At 59.5% G+C, this 17,656-nt stretch overlaps 2 protein-coding genes across 4 annotated transcripts in view; both read right to left on the reverse strand.

Annotated features, from left to right (window-relative positions):
• PRR12 (proline rich 12) overlaps nt 1–11,036 on the reverse strand; it is a 29,325-nt gene extending 18,289 nt beyond the window's left edge. The window contains 7 exon segments of the mRNA XM_070387325.1: nt 815–1,063; nt 1,065–1,252; nt 3,178–3,844; nt 4,328–7,647; nt 7,736–7,897; nt 8,866–8,978; nt 10,485–11,036. Coding sequence (XP_070243426.1) covers nt 815–1,063; nt 1,065–1,252; nt 3,178–3,844; nt 4,328–7,647; nt 7,736–7,897; nt 8,866–8,978; nt 10,485–10,570 — 4,785 coding nt within the window. The 5' untranslated portion in view covers nt 10,571–11,036.
• A 320-nt stretch (nt 11,037–11,356) lies between these two features.
• On the reverse strand, nt 11,357–17,578 carry PRRG2 (proline rich and Gla domain 2). Of its 3 annotated transcripts, none has more exons than XM_070387339.1 (8): nt 17,458–17,578; nt 16,826–16,888; nt 15,865–16,035; nt 15,041–15,216; nt 14,835–14,874; nt 13,215–13,383; nt 12,256–12,393; nt 11,357–11,884 (listed from the first exon to the last, which is right to left on the reverse strand). In XM_070387339.1, exons 3-8 carry the CDS (start codon nt 15,947–15,949, stop codon nt 11,866–11,868), a joined length of 627 nt encoding a protein of 208 aa, XP_070243440.1. In that variant the 5' UTR covers nt 15,950–16,035; nt 16,826–16,888; nt 17,458–17,578; the 3' UTR covers nt 11,357–11,865. The 3 variants fall into 3 exon arrangements, with proteins under 3 accessions (XP_070243440.1, XP_070243439.1, XP_005905059.1); XM_070387338.1 differs by having other exon boundaries at nt 11,363–11,884; nt 15,865–15,961; XM_005904997.2 differs by having other exon boundaries at nt 11,379–11,884; nt 13,215–13,350; nt 15,865–15,961.
• Between the last annotated feature and the right edge of the window lie 78 nt (nt 17,579–17,656).

Genomic DNA, 17,656 nt, shown 5'->3' on the forward strand with positions numbered 1-17,656 from the left:
ATACCCAACTCTGCTATTGGATGGGAAAAGCGGCCTATGTATATGATATGTAAATAAATGGGCGGGGCCATGTGCCAATAAAACTTAATTTCCAAAACCAGGTGGGGTGTGTGTGTGTGTGTCATAGTGCACCCATCCCTGTATGAAGTAACTGGAAGTAGTAAATGGGCTGGTGTATATAGAGTATTTAACAGACTTCCCTGGTGTTCCAGTGGTTAACACTGCTTCCACTGCAAAGGGCACAGGGTCTATCCCTGGTCACAGAACTAAGATCCTACACGCCCTATGGTGAGGCAAAAAAAATTAAAAAGGGTTTAAGATGTGGACTGACACACAGGCATTCCCAAACCATCAGCTGTGACTGTATAGGTGTGTGTTTTCAAAGGTACGGGTCACATCAATACCTCACCTTTCCATCTATAAGTGACAAGTAGCCTTTACAGCACCCATCGGCTTGTTAAAAGCGCCTGCTTCAGCTTTGTCCCTTAGTATGACCCTAACACTCACAGTAAGAGTATCTGGAATAACTGCCAACAATCATTTCACCGTATTTACCGGTGACATATGCATATACACCCGAGTAACAGCTCAGAGGCCGGGATCCTCCACACTGACTAGCAGGTCCCATCCACCTGCCCTGCCACGGGTCTTAGGAGGTGCAGCGGAGAGGCCCCGCCACCGCGGTACGTGCAGCCCCCAGCACCGGGCCTGTCATCCAACAAGGGCTCCGCGAACTCTCCAGCAGCCTCTCCAGCAGCCGAGGCAGCAGGCTTGCTGGTCCCCGCGACGACGGCGGTCGGGGGCGGGGGCTCACCTTGAGAGAAGGGATGTCCTCAGCGCGGATGACGAACTCGTCGCGCTCCCGGAAGATGCCCTCCCCGCCGCTCTCGCCCGCCTCCTCGTCCGTCTCCCCGCACACGGCCGCCGTCTCCTGTTTCTTGGCCAGGTGCAGGGGCCGGGCGTCGGGTGGCTCCGGGTCCTCGGGGGACGGGGCAGCGGGCTCCTCCGGGGGCGGCGGCGGGGGCGCGGTGGCCGGCGGGGCGGCGGGCGGGGGGGGCGGGGGGCGGCGGCGGCGGCAGGGCCGGCAGGGCCGGAGCCGGAGGCGGCGGCGGCGGCTGTGGCTGTGGCGGCGAGCTGGGTGCTGGGGTCACCAGCGGGGGCGGCGAGGGCAGGGCCGGCGGTGGGGGCAGCGGCTGCGGTGTTGGGGCGGGAGGCGGCGAGGGTGGGGGCTTCTCCTCCAGCAGTGGGGGCTCTAGGGGCGAGAGGGGCATCAGGGCTGGAGCCCCCCCTCAACCCACCCTCCCACCAAACATGTTACCTGCTGACGGTGAAAACTCTCTCAGCCTATTCTGGGGGGGGCTCCCAACACAGTCCTCTTCCTGCCCTGTATCCCAACATCCCTCCTGAACAAACTGAGCTCTTCACCTAACAACCATCTCTGGCCTCAACCCCCCTCCATTTCTACTTTCCATTACTCTTCTGTTGCCCTTTCTCCTCCTTCAAAGAGGGTCCTTGTCTGACCCGCTCACTGTCCTCTCCCTGACCTTCAACACCCGCCCCATCCCCGACACCTACAAGAAGCCCACGTTCCTTTAACTCCTCTTTCCAATGTCCTAATGGGCTTCCTTGGTGGCTCAGATGGTAAATAATCCATCTGCAACGTGGGAGACCTGGGTTCAATCCTGGGTTGGGAAGATCCCTGGAGGAGGGCATGGCAACCCACTCCAGTACTCTTGCCTGGTGAATCCCCATGGACAGAGGAGCCTGGCGGGCTACAGTCCAGGGGATCACAAAGAGTCAGACGTGACTGACTGACTAGGCACTCAGGCAGACATGCCACTCTGGTCCTCATCTTTCCCCGGTCTTCGCAGACCCCCAGTGTCATAGGGCAGTTCTGCAACCCAACTGCATTGCTTAGTGTCCCCCCACCACAATGGCCAGGAGGCCTCTCTGGTCCCATCAAACCCCCCTCCTGGCTCCCTAGCCTAGTCCCTACAATCTTCTGGCCCTGCCCTGCCCCCCAGTCTGCAAATACCATTCTCCATCCCAGCACCTCTGCTCTTGTCCGTGAATGTCTCTCCCTGTGCCAACAGCCCCTTGGCTCCTTCCTTATTGCCACTCAGCTCCCCAACAGTCCTCCTGCCACACCAGCATCCCTCCCTGAGACTCCAGTGAGGATTCTGAGCCCCTGAAACAGGCTCCCACAGAGTCCATTGTAGTCCAGAATTACCTTTGCTGTTTTGGGGTCCCAGTCTGGTGCTTACTTCCCATTTATTAACGTCCCTCCTGATTCCTGGGCCATCCCCTCTGTATACCTGTTCCTTATCTGCTCAGAGATCTCATCCTCCTCTATCCAAGCTCTCCCCTTTCCTTTCCTTTCCTCAGCCTGCTCTTCGGAATTGCCAATGCCCTCTCCTTCCTGTTAAATACCCATGATATTTGAAACATCCTCACTCACCCAGCCCAACGCCTTGAGATCTCCTGACTCTTCAAACTGCTTTTGATCCATCCCTGGGTCCTTAGCCGTGAGCCTTCCTGACCCTTCCAAGGCCCTCTCTTTCCATGATGCTCTCTCCCATTACAGCTGATCCAGACGCTCTGCATAGAACTTGCCAGTCTTTCCCATCTCTTCCCTGATGCTTTCCTTTAGTCTCTCACTGTCTTACTCCCCATTTCCCACCTTCCAGAAGACGTCACCATTCCATAAGACTCCTCTGAGCACCTAAGCTTCATTCACTGCTCCAAACACCCTCCCCCAAACCTCAACTCTTTCATCCCCAATGCCCCTATCAAAGCCCCTGAAATTTTGTCCGACATGCCCTCTCAGGACTAAATGCCGTTCAGACATGACTGTACCCCTAGCCTTTCCTGATGCCCCACACCCCACGATCTGACTAGTCGTTGGTAATGCATGTTTCTTTAACCAACCCTCCCCAAGTCTCTGTCTGCTCCCCCAGACCCTCTTCTGTCCTCTGTCATACATCTCTAACCCCTAGAGGTCTTCGCACATCCCATGTCCCCTCATCAGTTTTAAGAGCTCTCTCCGACCCTGTCACCCACCTTTCCCCATCACTTATAACCTATGCTGACCAGCGTGTAACCTACACCATCAGACCTGTGCCCTGAATCTTGGGGAATCCCTGGCCTGCCCCCACAGACCTCCTTCCCAGCTCTCACCAGGTGTGCCGCTGCTGCTGGCGCTGGGGAGCCCCGGGAGCGGGGGTGGCCCGGGGACTGCAGCCTCTGCAGCTAAGGGGGGCCCATCTGGAGTGGAGACGTCCTTAGGCCCGGCCAGTGGCGGGTCATCGAGAGCAGAGATGGCTGAGGAGATGCTCTCCTGGAGGTCCCGGTTCTTGGCAACAGAGTCTTCCTCGTCAGAGGAGAAGGAGGGCAGGGTCTCCAGGTTCCGCTTCAGCTCCTCGTCCAGCCGCTTACAGGGTGAAGGGCAGCCAAGCCCCAGCCCCTCGCTCTCGGCGGCCTCCAGCGCCCCCCCCAGCCCGAAGGCGCTGGCGGGTGGGGGGTGTGGCACAGTGGGGGCGGTGGGGGGCTGGGGAGGCAGGCCCCGGGCCGGCACAGTGGCCGGCACACTCTTGGGGGGGCTGAGCGGGGGTGTCAGGCCAGCCTGATAGAGTGGTGGATGGCGCTTGCCTGACTTGAGAAAGTCCAGGAACGAAGCCATGAAGCCGGACTTCATCTCAGGCTGCTTCTCCTCCACCTCCTTGATCTTGGCCTCGATCTTCTCCCGAGTGAGGCTGGAGTCCAGGCTGTTGTGGTCAGCTCCTGACACAGCATCACCCGATGAGGCTCCCAGACCCTCGCCGGCCTTGGGCACAGACAGCTTGATCTAGATGTGGGAGCAGTGGGCAGTCAGGGCCCACGTGTCCCGGCCCCTAAGTCCCCTCCTCCCTCCGACTCAGGAGTCTGGGGCCCCAGGCCTCTCCCTGCTTAAGACTATTAAGTTCAAGTTCTCAGCAATCTCAGCCTGCAGACCTAGAACTGAATCCCACAAACCCTTTTGCTCAGATTCCAGAATGACAGGACTGATATTCCTTCCTCATTACTGACTCCCTCCCACAAGACCCAGGAACCCAGGATCCCCACGATCAATAGTCCTGTGGGACCTAGAACCTAAGAACACAAGCACTATCTCCCAGCCTCCCTCTGGACACACAAATTTCAACTCTCAGATCTCTCCAAGCGTGGAACTCTAGAGTTTGAGCCCTCTGATTCATTTTCTCCTGGGAGTCAGTTCATACCACATTCCCTATCCTGCCCAAGAACCTCAAATGTGGCTCCAACCCCCAGGCATTAGGGTCCCACCCCTCACCTTCAGTGGTTTCAGAGGCTCCAGCCGAGTGCCCCCTGCCTCCTCGGCCTTCCTGCCCCGGCCCCGGCCCCGGCCCCGAGGTTTCTTGGCCCCATCAGCAGGTGTGGAGGCTGAGGCTGGCCCGGCAGTGGTGGGGACCTCCAGTGGGCGAATCCGGGGTCTCCCACGTGGCCGGGGCGGCCCATCACGCTTGGCCTTGGTGGGTTTGCGACCTCTGCGCCGGGGGCCGTCGGGGCCTGGATTGGGTGGACAGAAGTCAATGTCACCCAGCGGGGAGAGAGCCGGGCGGGAGCGGCAGCTGGACACCAGGTCAGGCAGGCGCCGCGGGTTGAGGCGGATGTCAGCGGGCACGTCGGCTTTGTCCTCGTCGGCCTCAAACTCGTACTCCTGGGCATACAGTTTCTTGGGCGTCTGGAAGGGCGGGTCACGGCGCCGCAGCAGGTGGAAAGAGGACGTCTTGAGCAGCTTCTTTGGCTTGGTAGAGCAGAAGATGGGCGAGGTCAGGCCTCCCTTGGGCTCCGAGGCAGGGGGTGGCGGCGGCGGAGGGGGAGGCGGGGGCGGGGGCGCCGCCTGGTGCGGCCCACTCTGGATCAGGCCCAGAGGCTCAGCGTTGACTGTGGAGGGCAGCTCGGGTGGCTTGTTGGGGTCTAGGCCCAGGCCCGGAGTCTCGGGGCCGGCTCCAGATGCCCGGCCAGGGCAGTAGGGCCCATAGGGATCATAAGCAGGGGGACCGGGGGGCGGCCCGGTCCCTGCCTTGGGATCACCCTCGTCCTCGGGTGGCCCAGCCTTGCCATAGTCATCCGCCGGCCCTCCGCCGAACATCTCCTCCATCGTGGGGAAGAAACTGCGCTCCTCGTCTTGGAGCAAGGAGTCAGGGAAGCAGATGGAAGTGAGTGGCACGAAGCGGGGGGCCTTGGTGCCTTGCGGGCTGGGGCTGCGGTAGGCACCGGAGGGATCCTTGCCTTCGGTGTTGGGTGGGCCCACGCCAGTGTCACCGGGTCCAGCAGGCAGCGGCTCCAGGGCCCCCAGCAATTCTTGCATGGCGCCGGGTGGCTCCAGGCTCTCCTCCGGCCGCAGGCGGGGGCTGGGGGCACCAGGCTCCAGGCCATGGCTGCGGAGGTGGGCCTCAAGCTGGAGGGGCATGGGCGGTGGGGGTGGGGGAGGTGGCGGGGGCGGCTGGGGTGCCCCATCTCGGGTGGCCGGCTCAAGGAGGTGGACGCCGACTTTGGGAGCACTGGAGGAGGGGCTGGGAGTGTGGCTGAGGACTGAGGGGAGCAGCTGGGGAGGAGGGGGCGGCAGCACCAGAGGGAGGTCGGGGCCCCCTGCCTCTAGGAGGAGGCCATGGGGGGCAGGCTGGGCCGACTGGGCCGTGGGTTGTGGGGGCGGAGGGCTCTTTTGGAGGAAGGCCCCCAGCTCCTTGGCACCTGCCCCATAGTGGACAACCGAGGTGGCCAGCCCCTCAGGGGTCTCGCCACCCCGTTCCGGCCCTTTCTTCTTCTCCTTCAGCCGCCCCAGGCCCAGCTCCAGGGCTGCGGTGGCACCCTCGTCAAGGCTGGCGCTGGTCCGGATGACGCTCTGCAGATGGTACCGCTGGGGGTCTTCCTTGGCCAGCTCGTAGGGTGTGCCTGGGGGACCCCCAGCCCCTCCACTGCCCCCAAGTCCCTTGGAGGCATCCGCTGCCCCATCTTCGCCCACCAGGCCATCTGCCCCTGAGGTCCGCGGAGGGCTGGGCGCCTGGAGGAGGTGCTGAATGAGGAATTCTTCATCCTCCGTGCGCTCAGCGGGAGGCCCACCAGGGCCCGCCAGCAGCTCGGAGCCATCCCCCTTGCCCTTGTAGCCACCTGCTCCAGCTGCATAGCTGCTGGCCCCTGGGGGTGCCAGGAACGGGGCTGAGGCCAGGACGGAGCTCAGGTATTTGCCAGGGGCTCCTGGAGAGCCGACTCCGGGTGGGCGGCCGGGGGCAGGTGGCGACTGTAGTGGGCGGATGATGTGAGAAGGGCTGGCCTCTCCGCCGCCCCCCAGGGAGCTGGGCCCCCAACCGCCTCCATGGCCCGAGAGTGCTGGGGAATGGCCAGTACTGTAGCTGAGCGAGGGGCTGGCTGTGGGCAGACCCTGGGAGTGGGCAGCTGGCCCCGGATATGGCTCACCCTGCACCCCATACAGCTGCCCCTGCAGCTGGTCTGGGGAATAGCTCTGACACGTGGCTAGGCCAGGAGGCGGGGGACCACTCGGGGGCTGCTGTGGCCCCCCTGAGTAGCTAGGGCCTTTGCTCAAGTCCTGTGCTTGACCCCCTCCGAACCCCTGCCCATAGGCCTGGGGTCCTAGAAGCCCTTGGGGCTGACCGGGGGAATAGGCCTGGCCTCCGGCCCCTCCAGCCCCGGAGGCCTTCCCAGTGGCATAGGCCGCTGCTGGCCCACCTAGGCTCTGGCATTTGGGTGTGGCGGTCGAACGGGCTGGTGGGGGCCTACTGGCACCGCCCGCAGCTGCCCCGTAACCACCTTTGCCCGTCTTATAACCAGGTGACTGAATGATGGGGCGGTAACCTCCACCGCCACCCCCTGCCCCACCTCCTCCGGCTGCCTCAGGGCCCGCAGCCCTGCCCGATGCCCCGGCCGTGGCTCCACTGGGCCCAGCTTTGCTAGGCTCACCAGCGCCAGGCGAGGGTTCTCCACCGCCCAGCGGGCTACAGGCCAAGTTGGCCCGATGGCCCATGGAGGTGTAGCTGCCTCCGCAGCTCAGGTAGTGCTGGAGGGCATGGGCTGGGGGTGGGGGTGGGGGGGGCTGGGCACTGGCGGGCCGCTGGTAGTGCTTGATGACCGTGTCCTGGCGGGGCAGGGCCCGCTCGGGGGGTGGCGGGCCGGGGGCAGCACCCGAAAAGTTGTAGAGCTGTGGAGAGGACTGTTCGGCAGCGGCGGCGGCAGCAGCAGAAGAGGAAGCCAGCAGGTTGAACTGAGTCGGGAGGTGGCGGGGAGGTGGGGGTGGGTCTGGGGGACCAGGGCGGTAAGGTGGGGTTTGGGCTGGGCCAAGACCAGCGGGCCCCAGGACACCACCCCCCGCCAGGCGCTCAAAACCTAGCGAGGAGGGCACCGTGGGTGCCTGCGAGGGCTTCAGGTGCAGCACGTCATGAGGGGACAGGAGCCCATTAGCTGGGGGACTAAATGGGGGATCCTGGAGGCTGAGGGAAGAGGGAACTGGGAAGGGGCGGCTGCCAAAGGAAGCCGGGTGCTGATAAGCCGACAGGGCGGAGGAGGATGGAAATGTGCTGGAACCAGGCAGGGCGCCTGAGATGAAGAGCTCCGTGGGGCCTGGCGTGTGCATGGCTAGGGATGAATGAGGGAGGAGACCACAGGTGAGGGTTGACCACAAGCCAGCCCCACCCTGGCCCTCCTGGGCTGGCAGCGGGCTTACCTGTTTGCCAGGAAGGACTGCGGAACTGGGAGAGGAGAGAGGAGGCAGAAGGGCCAGGCTGGGGGCCCCGGGACTCCAGGGCCGAGATGAGGTTCATGACGGAGGCGTCGGGCCCTGCTGAGCCTGCGTGATGGAGGCCAGTGTCGAAGAGTCCAGAGAGGCCTGGCAAGGGTGGGGGCAGGGGTTGAGTCAGCTAGGTGGGGGATAGGGCAAGGTCGAAAGGGGAAAAGAGCAAGCCAAAGGCAAGTTGGGTCAGGAAAGGGGGTTGGATGGAAGGTGCAGATTCAAAGAGGAGAAAGTAGGCAGAAACAAGGAGACAGTAAGCAGGATGGAGTAGGATGCAATCCTAAGGGCAGGGAGCCCAGGAGGGGAAAGGTAGACAAAGGAGTAGAAAAATCCAGAAGTGAAAAAAAGTGAGAGAAACAGAGAGTTCCTATGGTCCAAGGGAGGCCAAAGGAGTTAGGCAATTCTAACAAGAAAGGGGAAGAGATGGGGTGATACTGGAGCCACTGGGAAGAACCAGAGAACAAGTCGAAAGGGGTTGAGTCCTAGTGAGAGGGTCCGGATTTTTTAAAAAAGGTGGGGGTGGGGAGAGGGATAAAGGGAAGGAGCCAACCAAGAGGGTCTTAGGGTCAAACTGGACAACAGTCTGGTTGCTGATCCATTTAGGAAAGGAAGCGGCAGGATCAAAGGAGAACCAACCCGAGGTACTAGAGGCCCGGTCACAGAAGAATCAGGTAGTGGGCAAATCTAAGCGAGGAGGCGGAGGTCCAAGAATCGGAGCCAATCAGGAAGAAAGGGAATCAGGAAGAAAGAATTCAGAGAACCAAGAGGATGGACAAATCCAGAGGGAAGGGACCGGGTGGGCTGGAGAGGCGGAAAAGCCTGGAAGAGAAGGTGGGATTTGGGGGCTGAGAGGACCGGACCAATTGGAGCTAAAGAGGCGGGACCAGAAACAGGAGCGGACGAATCCGGCGAGAAATTGACCAGTCTCAGAACAACCAATCAGGGAAGAAGTGGCAAGGGGCGAGCCAGGACGGAGGGCACAGCCAATTAGGAAGGGTGGAACTTTCAGCAGCCAATCAGCCGCTTTGGAGGGAGGGCCAGGCGGGGCGGGACAGGGGCCGTACCTGCCGGGTGGTGGTTGGTGGCATAGCTTTGCAGTGGGTGGGGGGCCGCGTAGGCCTGGCGGTGTAAGATGTCCGTCTCGGGGTGTGAGGTCCTGGAGCTGCCATAGACCAAGCTGGGCGGGGGTGGGGGGAAAGGGAGGTGTTAGGGTTTCCTCCGAAGCTGCCCTCGGAGTGAGGAACTCAGCAAATCCCCCAGGGAGTTCGGGAGAATCTTCCAGCTGACTGGGGGTTATCATCAGGAACCTTGGGCCATAAAGGAAAGACAAGGGAATCGGGGTCCCCAACTTAAAAGAGCCATAGTCCCCACTCGAGCCCCAGTAAATAGATCCCAGAGAGCCTCACAGACATGCACAGAAGGAGACAGGCTGAAGAGTCAGAGAAAAGTGTCTTGAGTTGAAAACAGGGAGTTTGCTCCCAGGGCCCCCACCCTGTAGGTGACACAAAGCCCTGGGGCCAACCCCGAGGGACGCCCCCTCTTCTTCAGACACGTGGGAACAGAGGCCCTGAACCTCACGAGATGGTGCAAACCGAGCCAGGGTCAGCAGCAGATTGTTCCCCAACAGCAGGGATGGGGAGGTGGGGTGAGGATAGGACTCCGGGAAAGTACCAGGTACAAGTGTGAACATGAACGTCGTCCATCCCCCGGATTGAGGTTCAGATGCATGGGCCTGTGCAAGGCCAGGTATGTGTGCAAACCAGTATTCAACTCACTCGTGGGGCAAGATACAGAGCGAGGAGTCCCACATGGAAAATACTAACTCACGTGGGGTCCTGCCCTGCCAGGCTGGGAAACCCAGGTGTGTGGGGAGAGGGGAGCAGGGGGCAGGTGAAGAGTGAGGGCGTGACACAAACAGCAGAAAAGGGGCAGATTCGCAGGTGAACTGGTTGCCAGCTATGTACGCCTGGGCCCACGCTCACACACACAACCACACACTGGAAAAACAGCCTCGTCTTCCTATGCAGCGGCCCCCATCCATGGCCCGGACTCAAGAGGTCAAACACTCCACTCCTCGCCATCAACTAGGATTCTCTTTTTTTGCGGGTGGGGGAGCTCAAGGGGGCGTGTCTCTGATGCCAGGACCCCCCCCCCTTACACACACAGAACCCCAGCTTAGGAAGGGGGCGGGGCCCCGTGCCCACTCTGCTCGCGGAATTTCTGGGGGGGGGGGCCCGCGTTGCGCGGCCTCGCGCAGTCCCGGAACAATAGGACCTGGAGGGGGGGCGCGCCCCCCAGGTCTGCGTTCTAATTCTCTTTTCCTTCCCACCTTTGCAAGAGCAGAGCCTGGGGCGCGAGGGGGAGGGGTCAGCAAGCTGGGAATCCAAGGATGGGGGGAAATCCAGGCCTTGCTTCGCCAGTCCCTCCCACCTTCCCAAGGCCTCTCGATCAGAAATTGTTTTGCACCCCATTTCCCCGCTGCATCTTTCTCTTTGCATGCCGGAGCTGGCTTTGGCGGAGTTTGCAATTTGCAAACTGGGGCGGCGGCGTTGTTGCAAACCGAGGAAGGCCGCTCCCTTGCAAGCCGGAGGGGAGTTTGCGATGCACGCGTAGCCGGGCGGGCCCGGCCGGGCTGGGCCCCCACCCCTTGGCCCCTTCCTCCAGGCCACCCCCGGCTCCTTACCTAGCTTTCGCTGACCTCTCGTAACTCCATCCCGCCCCGGCGCCGAGCGGGTCCCCGAAGCCGGCGCTGGGGTAGTTCCTGTCCATGAATTGGCCGCGGTGGAAATTGGGGGAGGGGGAGGGAGGGGGGAGGGAGGGGGCGCGCGCGCGCTCTCCTCCGCCGCCTCTCCCTCCGCTGTTGCTTTTTTTTCCCTTCTCTCTCTCTCTCTCTCTCTCTCTCTCTTTTTCTTTGCAGCAGCCGAAGGCCCGGGAAGGCCCCGGGCGGGGGAGGGAGGGGACAGGGGCGGAGGGGCGGGCAAGGGAGGGGGTGCAGCCGCCGAGCCAAGGAGGGGGGAAGGGGGGTTCCCCCTGGAGGGAAAGAGGGGGGAGGAGGGACCCCGCTGTCTCCGCCTTTGCCCCGGCCCTTGCAAGAGAGAAGGGGGGGCGCGCGCTCAGGAGGGGGCGTCCCGGGCGGCCCCGGGGTGGGTGCGGGCTCTGGGTGCTCGCTCTCGCCGCCGCCGCCGCCGCCTCCTCCTCCTCTGCGCTCACGGTGCAGCCATCTTTGCACAAGGCGGCTGGGGGAGGGGGGAGGGGAAGGGGGGGCGGGCGGCGGGGTGTCTGGCTGCGCTCCGCTTCCTCCCACAATCCCGTGCAAATGCAAAAAAAAAAAAAAAGAGAGAGAGAGAGAGGCAGACACAGGGCGCTAGCAGGGCCTGGGGGTGTAGGGTGCAGCGTTTGTACAGAAAGCCAGCTCCGCCGTGCGCAGACGCGCCCGGGAACGCAGTTCAGTTTATTTGATTTTTTTTAATTTTTGCATTATTTCACTCTTGCATCTCTTTTCCAAGGTGTTTTTATTTGGGGAAAGAGCTCAACTCCAGTCCCCCAGGTGCAGCGTGATTCTGCCCCCAACCGAGCTCGCTTGCAATACGCACCCCCCCCCCCACATCTTTTCCTGGGTTGCAAAGTGCCCCTGTGCACGCACGGGGAGCGCAGGGAAACACGCGTGTGCACAGGCGAGTCTCTGCGTGTCCGTGGTCCGTGACAGTGAGGGCGATGGCCGTGTCACACCCGCTCACATGCGAGTCTGCGCACCCGGACTGCGCTCCTGGGTCCGAGTTTCCACGCACTCCTACCCCGGGGGCAGGGCTGGCGGATACCCCCAGGTCAGAAGACCGTGGGGGCCTGCGAGGGACCGGGACGCGGGAACACGTTGCCTGGGAACTTGCGTGTATCCGTACGCAGCGGAAACACGTGTGCTAGGGTAGGCCTCGGGCCGGACGACCCCTACTCCCATCACCCCTCCAAGCTCAGCTCCGGAGTTTAAGAGGCCTGGGGGTTTCCGGAATCCGGTGCGAATCTGGGGCACGGTTCAGAGAACCCCGGCTCCGCTCTGAAGCCACTCTTCAGCTGTGTCTCCTGAGACTGCAGGGGGAGGATAACAGTGCGGAGTCAAAGGCCCGGCTGTTTTTGCCCCATCAACCAAGACCACTCCGACCCGCCCTGGGCGTCTCAGCCAATCCCGGACCCTCTGGGTTCAAGACCCGCCCTCCTACAATATACCAGACATACACACACACACACACATACACACACACACACACACACACACAAGACCCACCCTCCTATAATATTCCAGACACACACATACACACGGCTGGGCCACGCCCCCGTTCTCCAAGCCTCTCCCTGGATAATAAGCTCAAAATTCTAAGTCCCGCCCCTAAGCCCACGCCCCTCCTCCGGCCGGGCCCTCCCTCTGCGCCCCGCCCCCAGGCCGAAGCCCAGCCCATTACCTGGTGTAGGGAGGCGGAGGTGCGTCGTGCACCCCTGAGGCCGCCAGCGCCTGCTCGTAGGTGGGGAGGCCTGGAGGTGGGGGTGGAGGCTGGGGCGTCTGCGGGCTCAGATCGCTAAGGGGCCTAATGAGTTCGACACTGGGGACAGAAGGTGCACTGTTAGCAGGGGAAACCTACAGGAGAGAGAGCCTTGGGGAAAGGTCAGACTTAGGGAGACAGAGACTCTGAGGGTCGTAGGGGGACAAAGTAAGGGAGATAGACCAGGGAAAAAGAGGGTCACCTTCAACCGAACTCTGCACACAGAAAAGCACCACGCAATGACAGGCAGTCACAGAAATCAACAGTTGCTGAGACAGGCTTATTCACAGACACATGTGCCCCGATACAGGCAGAGTCATGGAGAAACAGACAGCCCTGCAGAGAACACACAAGAAACAGACAGACACAACAGGGAAACACTCAGGCGCAAATTTCCCAGATCCACTCTTCCAACAAACTCTTCCCGGAAACCTCCAAATCCACTCCACTTGAAGACGGATGCTCCAGCACTCTCTTACACTCTGTCACTGAGAAAGACACACCTAGACAACTCACACGGACACACACACAAAGACAGCCTCATCCTGTCACCCCAGAAACTGACATCCCACAGACACCCACAGACCACAGGCTGCAGCCTCATCAGATACAGCATCCACAGGATGAAGATCACTGGTAAACCGGGTACTGCAAAGACAGCCAGGCAGCAAATATTGACGGAGTCCCTATTTGGTGCCGAGCGCTGTGGATATAATTGGATGCTGCAACTGGACACAGAATCTCACAGACTCTTCACAGGACGATCTCCTCAGATCTTTCAGCAGTGCCTACGTGCCCCCGATCTGGTCTGTCTCCTTAGGATGACCCTCCCTCCCTTGCTCACCCTGCTCTAAAGCTCTAAAGCCCCCAAAGCCCCTTACTCTTGAGGACAGGAACGCTGCCTGCGGCCCCGACGGCCATGTAGATACCAGAAGGCTCCTAGGCCGGCCAGGATGATGAGCACAATGCCTACTGTCAGCCCCACAGCCAGGCTTGCGACATCCACTCGTCCACGTCCTGCGGGGGGTGGGGTGTTTGCAGTTGACATGCCTAGTTAAGGTAGGGAGTTCAGGTAGACAATTTTCTGAGCCCCAACGCTGAGTACTGCCAGATTTTAGCAAATAATAATGAGGAGACCCAGTTAAATGTGAATTTTAGATAAACAATGAGTAACTTTTTCATATGTCTCATGGACTATATGAGATATACTAAAAAAAAAAATTATCCCTGTGTATTTGAGATTCAAATTTAACTGGGGGTGTAGGGTGGGGATAAAATACAATCCTGTATTTTATCTGGCAACCCTGTCCCCTCTGGAATGCAGTCCCTTTTACCACCCAGCCCACAGAGGGGCGGGGCCTCACCACACAGGTCAGAAAAACTCATCTATCAAGGGGGACATCGCCCCTCAGTCACAGAGCAAAGGGGTTTAGGACTCATATGGACCCTTGGCTAAGGTGAAGTACCTTTAGCAATCAAGGTTTCATATCTGAGCAAAATGGGGGTGGGGCACAGGGAGGACCCTGGCTTCCTGAGGCCTTGCTAGGTCTTGCTGCTGAGGAAGTTTCCTTTAGGATTGGGTAGTGGGGGGACTTTCCTCAAACAGTAAACCCCAGGCTTTTAGCCCTCTTCGCAAAAAGCTGCACTCAGAAGGTGGGGCTTCCTGATTTGGACACGCTTCAGGTAGATTCAAGTAGCCGCCAGGCCTTGATAGGCCTGTAGCAAATCAGTTACCTCCCCTAGCAACCAATGTAAGGATTCTAGCCCAGACTTAGGGCCTGTTGCTAAGGATACACTCCTAGCAACCAAGCCACTAGAGGGGTGAGACGCCTGGTACCTGGAGGGGGGTCCTCCTGTGGGCAGGAGGCCTTGGGTCCTGAGCCTGGCTAGGTGTGGTTGCTAGGGAGAAGGCCTCCTTAGCAACCAGGGCAAAGCCAGGATGGAGTTGTGGGGGAGGGGGAACCAACCAGGTAGTGAGTGCTGCTGGCTTCTTTGGTCAGGCCAGGCTTGGTTGCTAAGGAGCACCCCCCCCCCCTTAGCAACAAGGCTGCAGCCACCAAGGGGGCCTCAGAACTCAGAGAGGGGTTGGGGTTGGGCCTGCGCTGATCCGGCAGGTGAAGACACACAGGCTTCCACCAACTGGCCTACCCTGGCCCCGTTGCTAGGGAGCAACCCCCTTAGCAACCAAGCTGCTGAGGCTCTGGACTCCAAAGATGGGCTCAGGTGGGCCGGGGCTTCTGAGTCTGAGGCCTCAGGGCTGTAACCTCTCCTTCCAACTGTCCCCCTTCTTGGGGACAGGGGACCTCCTCCCAGTGAGGTGTGATGGGATTCTGAGGCAAGGGCTCTAGTCTCAGAGGAAGGGCTTTCTTTGACAACTCCCTCCAGGAACTCAGGGAGCGTGGAATCTGGAAGGGGCCAGTTTTGGGTGGGGGATGGTGGTTCAGCCTCCCGGGTAAAGCCTTGCCCTAGTTGTACAGGATGACAGAGCTCTCCCAACTCACCTCCTTTGCCATTGTAGATGTAGCTCTCCCAAAAGCGATCCTTGAATGGGCAGGAGGAGGGAAGGCTGAAAAGCATTATCTGGAAGATTCCACATCCCCAGACCAGCCCACCCTGATCTCTGAGGCAGGAGGGCAGAGGGAGTTGAGGGGCAGGACCCCACCCCCAGGTCCTAGAGGGGACTCCTCGGGAGACCCTAGGTCCTCACCGTCAGAATATTATCCTCAAAGTACTCTCGCGCCTCTTCCCAGGAACATATCTCCTCTAGACACTCCCGCTCCAGGTTCCCTGGTGTGAACAACTCCAGGTCCCAGTAATTGGCTCTTGGAACCCGCTTACGGCTGCCCAGGAAGCTCTGTGCCTCTGGGGAGTCCAGGAAGACCTCTAGGCCCAAAAGACACACAGGGCATTAGTCGCTCAGTTGTGTCTGACTCTTTGCCACCCCACGAACTGTAACCTGCACTGGTTCCTCTGTGCATGAGATTCTCCAGGCAAAGATGCTGGAGTGGGTAGCCATTCCCTTCTCCAGGGGATCTTCTGGACCCAGGGATCAAACCCTGGTCTCCTGCATTGGAGGCAGATTCTTTACCGTCTGAGCCTCCAGGGGAACCCAAAAGACACAAGGGACAGAAAACGGAGGGCTCCTAGGACTGACACGTGTGTGTGTGTGTGTGTGTGTGTGTGTATGTTAGTCGCTCAGTTGTGTCCGACTCTTTGTGACCCCACAGACTGTAGCCCGCCAGGTGCCTCTGTCCATGGGATTCTCCAGGCAAGAATACTAGAGTGGATTGCCATTCCCTTCTTCGGAAGATCTTCCTGACCCAGGGACCAAACCCTGGTCTCCTGAATTGCACGCAGATTCCTTCCTGTTTGAGCTACAGGCAAGTCCTTGGGGACATGAAGGAGCCTGAACTTAAAGAGACGGAGAGCTATGGGGTCCTGGGGAGGAGGCGACTGGAGGCAGGGTTTCTCCTGGGTCAGAGGAAGGTGGGTGTTGGTGCCTGGACTCTGGCTCTTCCCCCCAACACTCACCTCGGCCTTGCTTCCCACTGGGTGAAGTGTCCAGGCAGGTGGCCAATCCCAGGTATAGCAGCAGCACAGAGGGGCGGCCCCTCATATTTTGTGGACACTAGGAACCAGGTGTGGTTAGATGAGAAGTGCCTCAGCTACTGAAGAATGAGGCCAGGTCTCCCTGATCAGACTCTGTGGTCCGTGAATTATAATAAGAGCAGACACTTACGTGGCCTGTAATCTGGACCAGAGACTGTTCAAGGTCATTTACCTCTATCAACTCAGTTTCATTTTCATCACAGTGCTATTATCTCCGTTTGATACAGGAGGAGACTGAGGCACAGAGAAGTAAAAGAACTTGCCCAAGTTCACACAGTTTGCAAGATTCAGAGGCAGGATTTCAGCAAACGCAGTGTCCCTCCAGAGACCAGAGCCAGGAGCTTATCTTTTTCCCAGCTGTGCATGCAGCACCCAGCATGGGTTTGGGCACATAGCAGGCGCTCGTAAACACGTCCATTGATTGGATCCCTTTCTTCCTGATAATCTCCATGTGCCCACTGCCACATCCACACCCATCTCTCTGTGCCCATTGCCATATCCACCTACAGCGTTTGTCGCTCAGTCGTGTCTGACTTTTTGCGACCCCATTGACTGTAGCCCATCAGGCTCTTCTGTCCATGGGACTTCCCAAGCAAGAACACTGGAGTGGGTTGCCCTTCCCATCTACAGGCGATCTTCTGACCCAGAGATTGAATCCAGGTCTCCTGCACTGTAGGCAGATACTTTACTGCCTGAGCACCAGGGAAACCTTTCCACCCACAGAGATCAAAGAGTATACAAGAAGTAAAACCAGAGGGGCATATCCTGGGGTCCAGCAGTTGAGGGAGGGGGCAGTGATCCTGGACTCCTGGATGTGGGGGCTCCAACAGCCAGGTCGCCAAGGTCCCCAAGCCAAGCTTTGCCTCCAGGGACATTCACTTACCTGCCTAGACTTCTGAGCACTGTCCTCTACTTAATCGGGGCCTCCTCGGCTAACTGCGGCCAGCTGTGAAGAGGGGCAGGGGAGAGGGGAGGGGAGAGGAACCAGAGGGTACTTTGTTCATTAAAGCCGGCACAATCCTGGTTCCAGGCAAGAGGGGCGGGGTTTTTTATTACCTGCCCTGGGCGGGACTCAGGTAAGGGACAGAGTATTTAAAGGGACCTTATGAAAAAATACATAAATAGATAAAGGGACCTTATAATTAAGGGTATAACGTCCAGAGCCTCATAGAGAGCCTGGGTCTCCTGACACCATGGGGACACTTAGGGTGTTGGATAGGCGCCTCCTCCCCTCCCCTCCTATAATTTCCTCCCCCCACCCCACCCCAGAGAGCTCGCCAGGCTGAGCTAGGGAAATGAACATCTAGATATCTAGCTATCTAGAAACTGGAGGGAAACGTATGCCTTAGTCCCTAGAGATAGGCAGGTATGCCGCAGTAAATTCCTGCTTCCTAAGACAATTTGAAAGGCTTTGACTTTCGATTTCTCAACTGCTCCATTTACAAAGTGGGGACAGAGGAGCTCTCCCTTCTCTATTGTTTCTTCTTTTGCGGCAGAAAAGTGGATGATACATACTTTGGTAAGCGGGCTTTTCAATTTCTGGGCAAAGTGGTTAGTCCTTAAACACAGGCTTGAAGAGACGCAAAGCCTAGGAACAAGCAGGAAATTGCCCGCCCAGGGAAACGCCTAGTATTTACTAAGCACGCCCCCTATTCACGCCAGTTTCACCGGCCGGAACCCTCGAGTTGCCACTCACGTTTCCGGGGGGAGGAAA

This window comes from Bos mutus, chromosome 18 (genome assembly GCF_027580195.1).
Source record: "Bos mutus isolate GX-2022 chromosome 18, NWIPB_WYAK_1.1, whole genome shotgun sequence".
NCBI classification, from domain to species: Eukaryota; Metazoa; Chordata; class Mammalia; order Artiodactyla; family Bovidae; genus Bos; species Bos mutus.